This window comes from Trichosurus vulpecula, chromosome 1 (assembly GCF_011100635.1).
Source record: "Trichosurus vulpecula isolate mTriVul1 chromosome 1, mTriVul1.pri, whole genome shotgun sequence".
NCBI classification, from domain to species: domain Eukaryota; kingdom Metazoa; phylum Chordata; class Mammalia; order Diprotodontia; family Phalangeridae; genus Trichosurus; species Trichosurus vulpecula.
Genome location: NC_050573.1, coordinates 284524302 through 284540033, shown reverse-complemented (window position 1 = coordinate 284540033; position 15732 = coordinate 284524302). Strand labels below are relative to the sequence as shown.

Sequence of the window (15732 nt, the reverse complement as noted above, 5' to 3'; positions counted from 1 at the left end):
GAGAACAATTCTGTTCACATCGTCCACTTTCTTTACAGAGATAGTTGTTTATTGTGGAGTTTTAAATTTTAGTTAATGTCTCCTGCTTCGGTGAGAGCAATAGGAAAGTTTTGACAGATTTACTTCCCATTTATGAGATGCAGGAAACTTCTGTCTATGCTGATCAGAAACTCATCTGAAATTAGTTATCTTAAACAGGAGGATTTCCCTACAAGACAGAAATGAATGATGATAACGTCATTTATGGCATTTATATAAGGCTTACTATGTGCCAGACATTGTGCTGAGTGTTTTACAATTACTATATTACCTCATTTGATCCTTACAAAAACCCTTGGAGGTAGGTGCTATTATTATTATCTCCATTTTACAGATCAGGAAACTGAGGCAAACATAGTTTAAGTGACTTGCCCAAGGTTACCCCCTACTAAGTGTCTATGGTCACATTTGAACTCAGGTCTTCCTGACTCCGTGACCAACACTCTATCCATTGTACCATTTAGCTGCCCTAGGTCTGCATCTAAGTTAACAAAAACAACACTCTAAAACGCAACATTTACAGGAAATTCAAACATTTGTGGAAGGGAAAATGATTAGTTTACTACTGACTCTAACTGGATCTAACTGGATCCAAACCTTTTATTACCCAATTATTTTGGCGGGGAGTGGGTGGGAGTACTGAAGTTAACTACAACTCATGAAATTGCTAACCTTTTTGCTACAGTAGACCCAGTAGTATTCGTTAGCTTTAACATAAGTTGAACTACAAAATTACAGTATAAAATGAACTTATTTTTTGTATCCATACCACGGAACTGCACAAATAGGTGAGGGGTAAAGCTCAGCTATAACTTCCAGTAACTAAGCTATTTTGGCTACGCCTTTCAGATGTGTACCATATGCTGTGCAACGAGATAAGATATATAACATGCGAGTATAAATCTAAACAATAAAAATCTAAACTATAACTTTAATATTATAATATTACATATAATTATAATATAATATTATGACAAGATGTTAGAAAGTACGTAAAGCAAATATAATTAAAGGCACTGGTAAATTCCAGTGCTGGCATATTTCTACACTTTTTACTTCTCTTCATAAATAACAAGATACAGAATCATCTTCTAGAATTAAGATTAAAAAAAATAAATCAGAGAGGTGCTTTAAGTGGGGCTCAACAGAAAGATAAAGTAAACTCACTGTACTTTGTTTAATATTTAATAATAGTACTGTTTTATTAATGAAGCATTTGTAGTAAATATTCTATAAAAGTTGCCCCTGATTTACAAATGGGTTGTGTTATTAAAGCTAATTTGTAAGTTGGGTGTTCGGAAAATGGAACACACATTTTTCAAATACATAATGCTACTAAAATATTGCATGCTCACAATCAAAACTAATAACCAATACTACTATATCACATTTTTCTTTTAGAAATAAAAAATATATATAGACCTATAAAATACTTTAAAAACAAATACACATTCCACAGTACTACAGAATAACTAGTCTAAGCCTAAGGGAAAATCACTTAGATTCATACCTACTGTGTCAGCCTCTAAATACCACTGAGATGAAGGAGGTAGGAGAGGGTGAGGATCAGAAAACTCTAACACCAAAGAGTGAAGAGGAGGTACTTGAAGGTTGAGAAAATAGTGAAGTAGACAGCAGTCCAAGGAGATGGTTTTATTATTTGTTTCTCTTTCTTTCTGGAGCCAAAATACCACTTTTCTCATCAAAAGAATGAAGAATTTTTAGAATTAGCATAGTGGGCCTGGGAAAAAAAGATAAGTCTTAATAATAAGAAGTTTAGTTAGCTAGCTGAACAGAAAAGGTCACATGGGAATCAAAGGGGTCAATAGTGGTCAATATGAATAAGAATTCTTTGTAGTAGTGGTGTTAGGGAAAAGAGATGCAGGGAGAGAAGGAAATGGAATTTTTATTTAGCAGAACAGAAGGGGTCTGTAAACAGATCACTCTACCTTATGAGTATGAATTCATAGGAGAAAAGAGGGACAACAGGGAAGACATACAAATGTAAGAAATACTATGAGTAAAGTCTAAAGGCATTAGTATTCAGTGTAATGGTACAGTTTCACAGTAGAGGAGATTATGCATAGAGGTTGTGTGGTTTGTCCTTCCTCTAGAAGAGGACCGTGACATCAGGAAGGTGATGCTGTGACTTGCAATTGAATTAAATTTGAGTGAGGGAGGGCTATGCAAAGTCACTAGCCTCACTTTCTCCTCCAGAGCCATCTGTGTCCAATGGCCAGATATCAATCAGGACAACTGGAGATGGCCCAGCACACATAGATGGGAGGGACTATGAAATTACTGGATAGGAGAAGTTTGCATGCCTAGCAGAGAAGTTTGGGCATGAAATGGGAGACAATGGGATATTGCTAAAGATTTTTCAGCAGAGGAATGAATCAGATCTTTGGTAAAGTTTGACCTTTGGCTGTCATTTACTTTATGACCTTGAGGATGTCAACTTTTTGAGCCTCAGCTGCCTTAGCTATAAAATGAGGAAGGCAGACAAGATTATTTCTATGGTGCCTTCTAGTTTTAATGATACTGGAGTCATCAATATCTTGCTAACAGATCCTTAAGTCCAACTCAAATGCTATCTCTTCTTGAAGTCTTGTCTGGTCACCCCAATCAGCAAAACCCTGCCCTCCTTCTGCCAAGTCCACCTCCTTAGACCTTGCCACAGCACCTGATTTTGTAGCTCCCCCATACCACCTTGAATACCAAGTATGTGTATTATTCCCATAATAGATGAATACCTTGGCACGGAGGTCATGACTTACGTCAGCTCTCTATTTCCGCCAGTCCTAGCTAAGTGCTTTACACAGTGGAAGGAGGGGAAATAAACATTTATCAAGGATTTACTATGTCCCAGGTTTAAGTTTAATGGGGAATAAGATCTTCCCTGTCCATCAATAGGCTTCATGTGGAGCCCATTAAGGGAAGCTTGCTTGCAGGAAGGCTTACACACCTTGTTAATTTCTGATTAAGCACTGAGCCTAAAGACTATATATTCTGGGAGGTGAGCTTTCGCTTTGGGGGTTCACTTATGAGAAAGATGTTGTGATTCCCTGGTCGAGACTCTGAATGGCTATATGTTCAGAGCTCCCTGACTCCTCAGAGGCAAAGGCTCTCTTGATTCAGTGGTGGATGTAAAGCTTTGATTCAGGCAGTAGGGCACTGCCAGTTGGTCTTTATTTCTCTTCTCTGTATTTTCTCTGTTTGTCTTTTACTTAATTAAAGAAGATCACTGACCCCTTTTTAAGTTGCTTTCCTGGTAAAGCAAATAAAAGAACCTGCAGTAGCAGCCATCCTGGGTGGGCCAGTGTGGTTGTTATGTGCTAAGTACTTTACAAATATTAGTTCATTTGATCCTCCCAACAACACTGGGAAGGAAATGCTGTTAATTATCCTCATTTTACAGTTGAGGAAACTGAGGTTATGGGACCTGCCCATGGTCACACAGCTGGTAAGAGTCTGAGGTTAGATTCAAACTCAGGTCTTCCTGACTCCAGGCCAAGATCTGCAGCCACTGCACCTCCTTGCTGCCTAGCTGTCATCTACCTGCGCAGAGTTGGTACTTGGGAATTGCGTATTATACTGATGCATTTTTTCTGCCCCACACCTATTGAAGTCTATCTTTCTTTAGATTATACAAGAGTTTTGGAAGTTCCATGAGTGGCAAATAATCTTGACCCAGAACAATGAAAATAAAAACCAGTTCCAGTGTCCTAAGTCTCTTTCTTACTCCTTCTTTCTGATAAAACTTACAAAAATTATGTTCTATTTAGTAGGATAAATATGATTTTCATTACATCAAATAAAGAAGGATCATAAGAATCCCTTGTGATTATATATATATGTATATATACGCATATACATATACATTACAACACACTTACACATACATTAATCTCTCACTTAAACCTTGCAGTTGTCAAGCCCCACTTACAGAGATGAGGAATATAACCTCCAAGGTCAGAGTGGTTTGTGGATAGCTTTGAAGTTCTTCAGCCTCCTAGGGCAGTGGGGTTCCCATCACCCCAGTGTTCCACTGTGGGCATTCCATCATCATGGAGCCAGCAGGACAAGGTAGACACGAAGGCATCCCCATGGGAGGCGAGATGTAGCCACTCACCCCTTTTTGTCACTTTGGATTCCCTGCTTTCTTACTCCCTCATTTTCTGCTATTTTGTGACATGAATGCGCCAATAACCAAACTCTCCTATTTTATCCTCAAGCACAAAGTGAATGCAAAACAAACAGAAGATGACATTTTATAACATGAAGCTGTTATCTTTATGGGAGTAGTATCTAAGAGCAAGAGAGCAAAGGTTTCAGAGAAATATGTATTGTTTCCCTGATTTTGTGCTGGACTTTTCGGGATTGGTATCTAGGTATTGGTGGAGGTACGTTCTATAGTTTTAAGAGAATGAGTCTAACAGGTCATTTGAGTTTACCTGCTTTCGCATTACATCCGTAGCCTGCATGATGTATCGGGGGGGTAGTCCATGACTCCTAGCCAGAATGATAGCCTGCTCCAAAGTAACACTCAGAGTGCATCTGTGGGCAAAGACAAAGTGGGATGAATTGTTACTTATAAGAACACAGTATCTAGACTTTCAAAAAAGCACCCAGGAATCTCATTCCACTCAGTGCCACCAACTTATCTAAGACATATACAAACATCTATATAAAACAGACATATAACACACACACACACACACACACACACTCATACAGATATCGATAATAGTTATAATGGCTATTTTTATATAGAACTCACTATGTGCCAGGCCCTGTGCTAAGTGCTTTACACTCATTATCTCACTTGATCCTCACAACTATCCTGGGAGGCAGATACTATTATTATCCCAATTTTATAGTTGGGGAAACTGAGATAAATAGGTTAAGTGATTTGCCCAGGGTCATATAGCTAGTAGGCATTTGAGGCTGGATTAGAACTCAGGCCTCCCTGACATCAGGCCCAGGGCTCCATCTACTTCTCCACTTAGTGTTTTATATATATATATATATATATATATATACACAAACATATTATAGTATGACACATATAATATATAGATTACATGTGTGTGTATGTATATATATATATATATATACACATTATATATATATATCCCAAAGTGTATATGATTATAGACAATATCAGTTAACATTTAAATAACACTTTAAGGTCTCTAGAGCAGTTTACATACATCAGCTCATTTGATAATCATAATAATCCTATGAGATGTTAGCTATTACTGTCCCCATCTTACAGATGAGGAGACTGAGGCAAACAGAGGTTAAGTGACTTGCCCAGGGTCACACGGGTGTTGCCTGAATTTAATTTAAGTCTTCCTGACTCTAATGTTAGTGCTCTATCAAACACAACAAACTTCCTTTATATAGAAGTTATTGTAATAAACTTCTACTTCAATTTAACACAGCATTTTTATTTTTAAATATCAACTATTTTGCATTAATCTATACCTCCTACTACTTTCTCACCTAAGTGACAAAAAAGTCCCTAAATACATATCTATATATTCCAGCAAAACAAATTCCTACATTAACTATATGCAAATATATGTATATACATACACACACACACACAAAATGTATTTTAAGTTCATCAGAAGGAAGAAGCAAGTTTCATCTTCATTTTTTGGATAGGCAGTGTTGTGAGCTACATGTAGCCCATGTGCTGTATATCTGACACTGTTTCCCTCCACCTGTAAAACACTCATATTTTAATTTTTACTGATTTTTGCCCGTGTGATAGGTATGAGGTAGAGCTTGAAAGATGGTTTAATTTGTGTTTCACCAATGTTAGTAATTTAGAATATTTTTCAAATGACAGCTGAAGCTTCCACTTTTTTCTCTGAAAACTACTGATATCCTTTAAACATTTATCTGTTAGGTAATAGATCTCAATCTTATAATTTGAATCAGCGACTTATATGTCTTGGAAATGAAATGTTTATCAGAGAAACTTGTTGCTTTTTCCCCCAGTAACTTGTTTCCCTTTGAATTTACATGTTCTTCTACAAAAACTTTCAATTTTACATCATTAAAAGTGTCCATTTTATCTCGTGTCATTGTCTCTATCACTTTAGTCATGAGTAATTCTCCTATACGTAGATCTAAAGATAATTTGTTCCTTCTACCTCTAATTTATTTATATGGGGACTTTTATATCTAAGTCATGTATCCATTTGGAGCTTATATTGGTATAAGGTTAGATTAACATTTAAACCTAATTTCTGCCAGATATCTGTCCAGTCTTCATGACATTTTTTGTCAAATAGTAAATATTTCCCCCCAATAATTGAGAGGGGTATCTTTGGTTTTATGAAGGCTACTATATTTGTTTGATTCTATATGTTGTGTTCCTAATATGTTCCAATGATCTGTCTCTGTCTTGGATAACAGATGTCTCTTATGAGTACCAAATAATTTTTAATGATTACTGCTTTGTATTACAGTTTAAGATCTGGTATAGGCTCATTTGTCCCCACATTTTTTTATTATTGACCTTGAGATCCTTGATCATTTGATCCTCCATATAAATTTTATGATTTTTTTTTGCTATAAAATTATTCTTTTAGAGTTTTATTGGTATGGCATTAAACATTATATTTATTGCATTAATATCATCACTTTTACTATATTGGCTCAATTTACCCATGGGCAATTAATGTTTCTCCAAATATTTAGTCCTATCTTTATTTCTGGATTTATATCTGCAAATGACTTAACTAGTACCAGAAGGAATGCTGGCAGATACACTTCTGAGTATTTTTTAAGCTTCTATAGTTATTTTAATGGAATTTCTCTTTCTAGCTCTTCTTGCTATGTGAATGTGTACACACACACACACATATATATATGTGTGTGTGTATGTATATATATATGCACACACACATATATATTTACATATATGTCTAATATGTGTGTGAGTATACTATTATGAATGTTGATGGTTTTGTGGATTTCTCCTATATCCTGAAACTTTGCTGAAGTTGTTAATTATTTCCACAAAATTTTAGTCAAGATTCTAGGGTTCTCTAAGTATAAAATAATATCTGCAAAAAGTGATGATTTCTTTTTTGCCAGTGATATTCTCTGAATTTCTTTTTTTGTCTTGTTGCTAGAGATAGCATTTCTATTGCCATGTTAACTAGTAATAGTGTTAATGGGAATACTTGCTTTATTCCTGATCTTCTTTGAAAGGTCTATAACTTTTCTCCATCACAAATAATTTTTGCTTTTGAATTTAGATAAATACTATTTACTAATTTATTCTTATGATTTCTAAAAGATATTTTAAATAGAAATGAGTAGTAGATTTCATCAAAAACCCTTTCAAAACTTTTCAATCAAAAGCCATCTGTTGATATAACCATATTTTTATTATTTATATTATTGATGCCATTTACTATATTTATAGTCTTCCTTATTCTGAGCCAACCCTATATTCCTGGTATAAATCCAACTTGGTCATACTGGTCATCTTCTAACATGGGGTTGCAGCTAACTTCTTAATGTTTTACTTAAAATATTTGTATAAATATTCACTAGGGATATTAGTTTAGTTTTCCTTTTCAATTTTGTGTTTCCCTGATTTAGGTATCAAGACTACATATTTGTACTATAGAAAAAAGTACGAAGGATTCCTTATTTTCTTTTTATTGCAAAATGTTTATGGAATATTGGAATTAATTTTTGTAATATTTGATAGGATTCACTTAGAAATTCATCTGGTGCTAGAATTTTTTCTCTTTGAGATTTATCACTTGTTCAACTTATTTTTCTAATAGTTATTTAAATAGTTATTTATTAGAGCTATTATTCTAATAGAGTTATTTAAATAACTTGTTTCTTCCACAATCACCATTTTAGTCATTTACTACAACTCATTTATTAAGCTAGGATCCAGAGACAATATCAGAGAAGGAAACGTTCTGTATTGTCAAAGAAAAAGCCATTAGTTAAGATCAAAATATAAAAGTCAACAATATACCAGTATACAATGAAATATATTTCAATTGGCAATAAGAAAATTTATGAGACATTCACATACCCTTTACAAATATATCATAAATGAGGACTAAGAGACTAACCTAGACATTCCAATTCAAAACATTAATGAATTAGGATTTTGTCCTAGGGCTTATACAATAAGATTAAATAACCAAGATTATAATGTTCTCTGTGCTACTTTTGTTCACAGGTAACATCCTACAGATATTTTACATCTTATAAAAGGATAACCCCACATTTACCATTCATTCTTGCATTTTTAAGAAGTTTATAGTTATTTGTAATTTATTTGTAAAACTATAATGGAACTGCACTATCCCATTATTAAATGGAGAGTAGAATTTGGTGCTGTAAATAAAAGTTACCTTAGAACTATCTGGAAGTATATATTTACTATTGTACAAAATGTATACTATAGTACCAAATAGTGTACAAATTGTAAATAAGACCCTTTCGTGTAGTATGTGTCCCTATATAAAGACTGTAAGGAAAGTAAGAGACTTGGATTCTACCATGTGTAAAGGATTAGTTTCCTTTCTTTCTCTTCAGATTTTCTTTAAACGTACCTTCGTCCAAATTTTTCATTATTTCATATTTTCCACCTATAGTTCCAATTTGTTCCTTTAATGAAAATTTTTTGTCTTTATTCTCTAAAACGGTTCCTTGAAATCGTGTTACCTCTACTATCACATTTGGGCAGATGAGACAAGGGAATCAGGAACTGCGATCTCTTCTTTGTGAGTCACTCCTAGTGGGGTAATTCCCTCTACTCATCTGTTAACTTAGGGTCTTAGAGAGTTGCCTGGGGCATTTAGAGGTTAAGTGACTTTGCCACTGTCACATAGCTGGTATGTGTTAGGGGCAACACTCATACTCATGTCTTCCTGACTCTAAGGCCAATGCTGTAGTCAATATTTCATGCCCCTTCTTATTGTTCATATAATTCTGTTTTTCTTGTAGTTACATGAGGAGCTTTTTGTTACTTTATCCCTTACTTTTTCATTCCTTTGATAAACTTTTCTTCTTTCTATGCTTCTCCACCTCCCCAATTACCTTCCTCAGCTCCCTGCTTGGATGGTATTTTACCCAAGTGATCACATTAGGTTACATTTATGTAAATGGAATAATTTTTCCCTTCAAGGATCTGTGATTTTTCAATATTGGTATTCCCTTTATTGGTGCTGATTATCACCTCTCTGTCTTAATAAGATGGTCTTTATGAGCTACAGGGACCCAAAAGTTCCATTATTTTATATGGTTAATCTCTCATACTTTCTCCAAACTTAGTCGGGCCCTTGGATGACAGATGTACAATTGGGTCCTTACTCTAATTCTTTATAACTTGGTAGGATCTGTCAGAGCTTGTTTTCTGTACACACATCTTTCATAAACACACTGTTATATCCATACCATGATAAGTCCCTAAGAAAGAGCCTTCCTGAAGAATATATGAAACACATATAGTTAAATATCATTAGCTGTGCAATTTTAGTACAAAACGTTTATCTAAGCCATACAGAAGACTATTATAATGATTCATTTTTAAAAGTAGGTAGAGTTGAAACATTTTACTGTGACATTAGAAATAGCCTGATAACTTTCCATTGTATTTGTAGGAGTAATCAATTATTTTCTTATGAATAACATGTTAAGTTTCATTGGCTGTTAAATGACTTGAGCAGCAACCTTCAAATTAGTTTTTCAGAGGCACTCATTTGAAACCCTTAATGACACCCTAATGGGTCAGTATTTTATAATTAGCTGCTAATAGAATATGTTCTGTTTGCCAGTAGCAAGTACAGTCTATCAATCTGACATGATTGATGTTGCTTTTTATATGTGCGTTGAACTGAGCTAAAATAAATACTAATGGGCATCGAGAAGTAGAATTGAAGCTTAATAAAAAATAATTTCCCCCCAAAATTATTTAATTGGCAACTTCTGTAAAAGAACATTGCTTTTTTTTCTTCCTCAAACTAATATAAAGTCTCTAGCACTCCAATTTTAAATATAGACTTTAAAATTTCAGTCATTAGAAGCCATTACATTATAGTTGAAAGAATAAGAGGAAATCTTCACTTTTCCCCTAAACTCATTGACGTATATTTCTGGTATCCTGATAAAAGGGTGTACTTCCTTTCTCTGTTTATAATAAGCACTTGCTCATTGCAAAGTGTTTTAACTAGAATTCAAAAAATTTTTAATCTTTTTCCTTCATTCGTTTCTACTGATTTATTCCTTTTGGCCAAGGTATGAAAGACCTTGCAGTTTCATTATTCATCACTATGGCAGAAAATTATCTTTGTAGCATAAGAAAGAAAAATATGCTCCTGAGTGCCACCTGACTTTTTTTTTTTTGCAAAGTTGTTATTTGAAGAAAGGACTATAGTCCTGGATGAGAAATCACTAGGATCAGGGCTTTGCTCTCTGCCTCTGCATATCAAAAGCACAGCTCATTTGGAATTAATAATACCTGCAAAAATGATGCTTCTAACAGAAAATCTATTTTAAATTGGATAAATTTCTTTGGATTTTTGCTATTGTGCTTCTACCTGCAGTTTATCAAAGTGGCAGCGATGATGCCCTCTTTCACAGAGTAACTGCCAGGGAGATTTGTTATCCAATTGGCTCACAATGTACTTTTGAAATAATCTCAACCAGTGTCAAATGTTAGGAGAAAGTTAGGGAAATGGCAAGAAATGCTGTCACTCACTGTAAACGACTGGTGTCCCAAACGAAGGTCAAATCCTGCCCTTAATAAAATCACAAAGAGGTCAGAAATGAGACTGAAATTAAAGGTCTGAAAGGTTTGCAGTCACCCTGTCACTTAGTTTCCTTGGCTCATGAGCTTTTACACATCTTCCCAACTATTTCATTGTGAAAGCTGAGTGGAAAAATACAACACTTGAAGAAATCATTTCAAATTCCGGCAGTCTCTGGAAGAATCTGGGTCCACAAACCAGCAAGCAAATGGCTTTTCAATGATGCATGAATGTGGTGCCAGCATCAGATGCTACCAGAACATTTTTCCTTCTCCAGGAACTCCCTCAACACTAAATTACAAAGACTTAATTTAAACAAATATGTGTGTAGGGAGGGAGGGGTATCATATAGATATGGAAGCATATTTGCATGCCATTAGATGGTTTATAAATTATATTCTGATGTGTATGCTTATAAAAGCATATCACATTTTCCTACATATTGGACATTTATCAGACTATATCAATGCAATAGGAAAGCAATGTCATACTCTATACAAATTTTGCAGTCTTAAAATTCAGACAGTGACATATAAACTTTACTAGCCTTAAGAGATAATAGAGAAGGATTCAGTGATTGTGTTTTATGGAGAAATATACTATAGCATTGTTTGAACCTTTGAGGCTAGAGGCTCTTTCTAATCAGGTGTACTAATTACTGGTCATTTTAATTTATTTTCTTTTTAAGGGACAAATAGCCAGAGAGAGGTATTGATATAAAGATAAGTTCCCTGAGCAGTGTTCCATGGAACTGTGGAATCATAGCAATAGGGGTTCTATGAGAAAATTCCTAGTTATTGATCCTTTTTTGTCTATAAAATATTCAATATATGTATGCATGTATATACAACATATATACCTATAAATATTTGCTTTTCAGATTGAACTGGCATGGGAAGAAAAGGCCTAATATCCTGTCTTATGCTTTAAAATTTCTCTGAATTCCCTTTCTCCAGGGACAATTGTAATCTCATAGATCAGCTTTCATGGTTTCCATCAGTATCTAGGCCTAGTATATTTTATGTACAAATTATTAACAATTGGAATAATAGTTAGCATTTATATAGTACTTACAATATGCCAGGCATTGTGCTAAGTGTTTTACAAATATTTGTTTCTTTTGATACTCACAACAACCCTGAGAGGCAGGCGCTATTATTAGCACCATTTTTGAGGTGAGGAAACTGAGGCAAATGGAAGTTAAGTGACTTGCCCAGCTAGTTAAGTGTATAAGGTCATATTTCAACTCAGATTTTCATAACTCCAGGCCTAATATTGCCCCATCTAGCTGCCCGAAATTAGTTTAGAAAATTATGCCCTAATGTACGCCAAGTGTGAACACTTATACAAAAATAAAAAGGATGCTATGTCAATGCTATGAATTACAATATTCTCAATAGTCATAACTTTCCTTATATAGTGCTTTAATATTTACAAATAAAAATTTATGTTCATCCATTTATTCATCTGTCTATCTAGTTTAACCATTGGATGCCATCGGTATAGGGAATTCTCAATGTGGAAACTACTAGTATAGAGCAGTAACTCATTAGAGGGTTGCAAGGCACACAGGGAAAATACATGACTCACTTAAGAGACTCCCTAGGACTTTCTGTCTTCAAGGCTGGCTCTCTTCACTATACCATGTTGCACCTTGAATATTTATATAGTGTATTAAAATTGACAAAGCATTTTTCACACATTATCTCATATTAGCCTCAAAACAACTTTGTGAAGGAAGTCCCAGAATTAGTATTATGTTCATTTTGCAGATGAATAATCAGAGGCTCTAGATGCTTATGTGATTTGTTCATGCTTACATAGCTAGAGACTATCAGAGATGGACCTTACAGCTAGGTCTGTAGGGACTTTGTACAATGATGTTGGTACTGTGTCATGTAGCCTTTCTTCCATATTACATCCAATTATTCGATCCTCACAACATACCTGTAGTGCAAGTTTTGCAGATAAAGAAACCGAGGCTCAGAGAACATGAGATATTAGCCCATGTAGTCACTGCTAGTAAGTATCAGAGCCAAGATTTGAAATCAGGTTTCTACTGACCCCAAGTTCACCATTCTTTTCATTCCACCAAAGGGTATTAAAATTATTTTGAGAAAAGAGTAAAATGTAATATGGAAAGAAATGTAGAGATTGCAGAAGGGGGCGGAGCCAAGATGGCGGCTGGTAAGCACGGACTAGAGTGAGCTCCGTACCCGAGTCCCTCCAAAAACCTATAAAAATGGCTCTGAACCAATTCTAGAACGGCAGAACCCACAGAACAGCAGAGGGAAGCAGGGCTCCAGCCCAGGACAGCCCGGATAGTCTATGGGTGAGCTCTATTCCACACGGAGCTGGGAGCTGGGAACGGAGTGGAGCAGAGCCCAGCCTGAGCGGCGTGGACGATCCAGTCCAGAAGCCGGGCGGAGGGGGCCCTAGCGCCCTGAATACGTGAGCAGTTACCAGACCCCTCGACCCACAAACACCAAAGACTGCGGAGAAGGTTAGTGGGAAAAGCTGCGGGAGTGGAAGGAGTTCGCGGTTCGGCTTCCAGCCCCGGGGGCAGCGGAGGTGGGGCAGCTTCAGCTGTTGTTACTTCCGGCTCCAGGCCCACCTGGTGGGGGGAATTAAGTGGCGGATCACAGCAGGGGTGCACAGCCTGCCGAAGATCTGAGCCCAGTCTGGACTGGGGGTCCCTGGGGAAGGAGGAGTGCGGCTCTGACAGAGCTGGCACCTCCCCCCCAAACGTAGAACATAGAACTCTGTAATCTACAAGCAGTCATACCCCACTGAAAAACTCAAGGGTCAAGTTAGTTGGTTGGGAATATGGCCAGGACGCGAAAACGCGCCCAGATTCAGTCTCAGACTTTGGATTCTTTCTTTGGTGACAAAGAAGACCAAAACATACAGCCTAAAGAAGACAGCAAAGTCATAGAGCCTACAACCAAAGCCTCCAAGAAAAACATGAACTGGCCCCAGACCATAGAAGAACTCAAAAAGGATTTGGAAAAGCAAATTAGAGAAGTAGAGGAAAAATTGGGAAGAGAAATAAGAAGGATGCGAGAAAACCATGAAAAACAAGTCAATGACTTGCTAAAGGAGACCCAAAAAAATACTGAAAAATACACTGAAGAAAACAACACCTTACAAAATAGACTAACTCAAATGGCAAAAGAGCTCCAAAAAGCCAATGAGAAGAATTCCTTGAAAGGCAGAATTAGCCAAATGGAAAAGGAGGTCCAAAAGACCACTGAAGAAAATACTACTTTAAAAATTAGATTGGAGCAAGTGGAAGCTAGTGACTTTATGAGAAATCAGGATATTATAAAACAGAACCAGAGGAATGAAAAAATGGAAGACAATGTGAAATATCTCCTTGGAAAAACCACTGACCTGGAAAATAGATCCAGGAGAGATAATTTAAAAATTATTGGACTACCTGAAAGCCATGATCAAAAAAAGAGCCTAGATACCATCTTTCAGGAAATTATCAAGGAGAACTGCCCTGATATTCTAGAGCCACAGGGCAAAATAGAAATTGAAAGAATCCATCGATCGCCTCCGCAAATAGATCCCAAAAAGAAATCTCCTAGGAAAGAAATGTAAAATTTTAAGATTGTGGAGGGTCTTCATCAAATCCCTACCCCACCTCAAACACATGTTTCTTGCTTAATATAGAAATCTCTCTCCCTTGATTCCTACTGACCTCCTGACAATGAATAAAAATCTAACGGCCTCATTTAAATTTTACCTTAATGTCATGCTTGAACTTTAATTCACTTAAGTTGAGTTTTCTGTAGCCTAGAAAATGTCTCTTGAATTTTCCAGTGCTTGCTCCCCACATCATTTCTTAATAACCGGTCCTCTACTCAGAGTTACAAAGGTAATAAAATAAATAGTATGAATTGTTATCTGTCTTTGCTTAGAAGGTAATTGGGCACTTAGGTAGTATAGCAGATAGAACATGGGCTTGGGATCAGAAAAACTCATCTTCCTGAGTTTAAATCTGGCCTCAGACACTAGCTGTGTGACCCTAGGCAAATCACTAAACCCTGTTTACCTCGGTTTCTCAGCTGTAAAATGAGCTGGAAAGGGAAATGGCAAACCACTCCAGTATCTCTGCCAAGAAAAACCCAATGTGGGTGGGTCACAAAGAGTCAGATGTGACTGAAATGACCAAGCAACGAGGAAGGTGGCTGGCTTTTTGCAAGGCTGATCTATTGCATATTTATATGGTATAATTCTGTAATAATAACAATGTAATATTCTGGACTACGGTTTAATTTGGTGCATACTCCCAAGGGCATTAATTTGACAGGACTACATTTCTGTAATGGTATTGGCAATTTCCCAATAGAAAGTAAAAAAGAAATCATTAATTTCTGTTTATAGTTGACAAACCTTCTTGACATATGTTTAATCTAAATAGTTTCCACACTAACAATGAAGTGTCAAATTATAATCCTGTGAGTGGAACGTGCAAGTAACAGATATAATTTAGCGACCAATTAAAAGAATCTTTGACTTATCATCATTCAGAAAAATATTAAGCTGTTCTTGCCTCTTGCTTATTCATGTCTTAGCTCTAACCTAAAAAAAAACTGTGTAAAAGAGCAATTGCCCATTTATTCATATGATTGATATTAAAATTGGTTCGTTATTTAGCTTTCTCTAAATTGACATGAAAATTTAAATGTACTCATCAATTGGCAGAAAGAACTTATGAAGTACCTACTACTTTCATTTTTTTCCCTCTTTAAAGAAAAATGTTGCCTAGATGCTCTTTTCTAGGCTCTCTCTTGAACACCAATTCCCCATCACCAACTGCCAATTAACATTTGCAACTGGATGTCCTGTTTGAATCTAAAGTTCAACATTTCCAAAATTG

The 15732-nt window shown here is 35.9% G+C and overlaps 1 protein-coding gene across 1 annotated transcript in view; it reads right to left on the bottom strand.

Annotated features, from left to right (window-relative positions):
- Positions 1–15732, bottom strand: part of PREX2 (phosphatidylinositol-3,4,5-trisphosphate dependent Rac exchange factor 2) — a 422543-nt gene that overhangs the window by 29416 nt on the left and 377395 nt on the right. The window contains exon 38 of the mRNA XM_036740899.1: positions 4494–4596. Coding sequence (XP_036596794.1) covers positions 4494–4596 — 103 coding nt within the window. The remainder of the gene's footprint in view (positions 1–4493; positions 4597–15732) is intronic.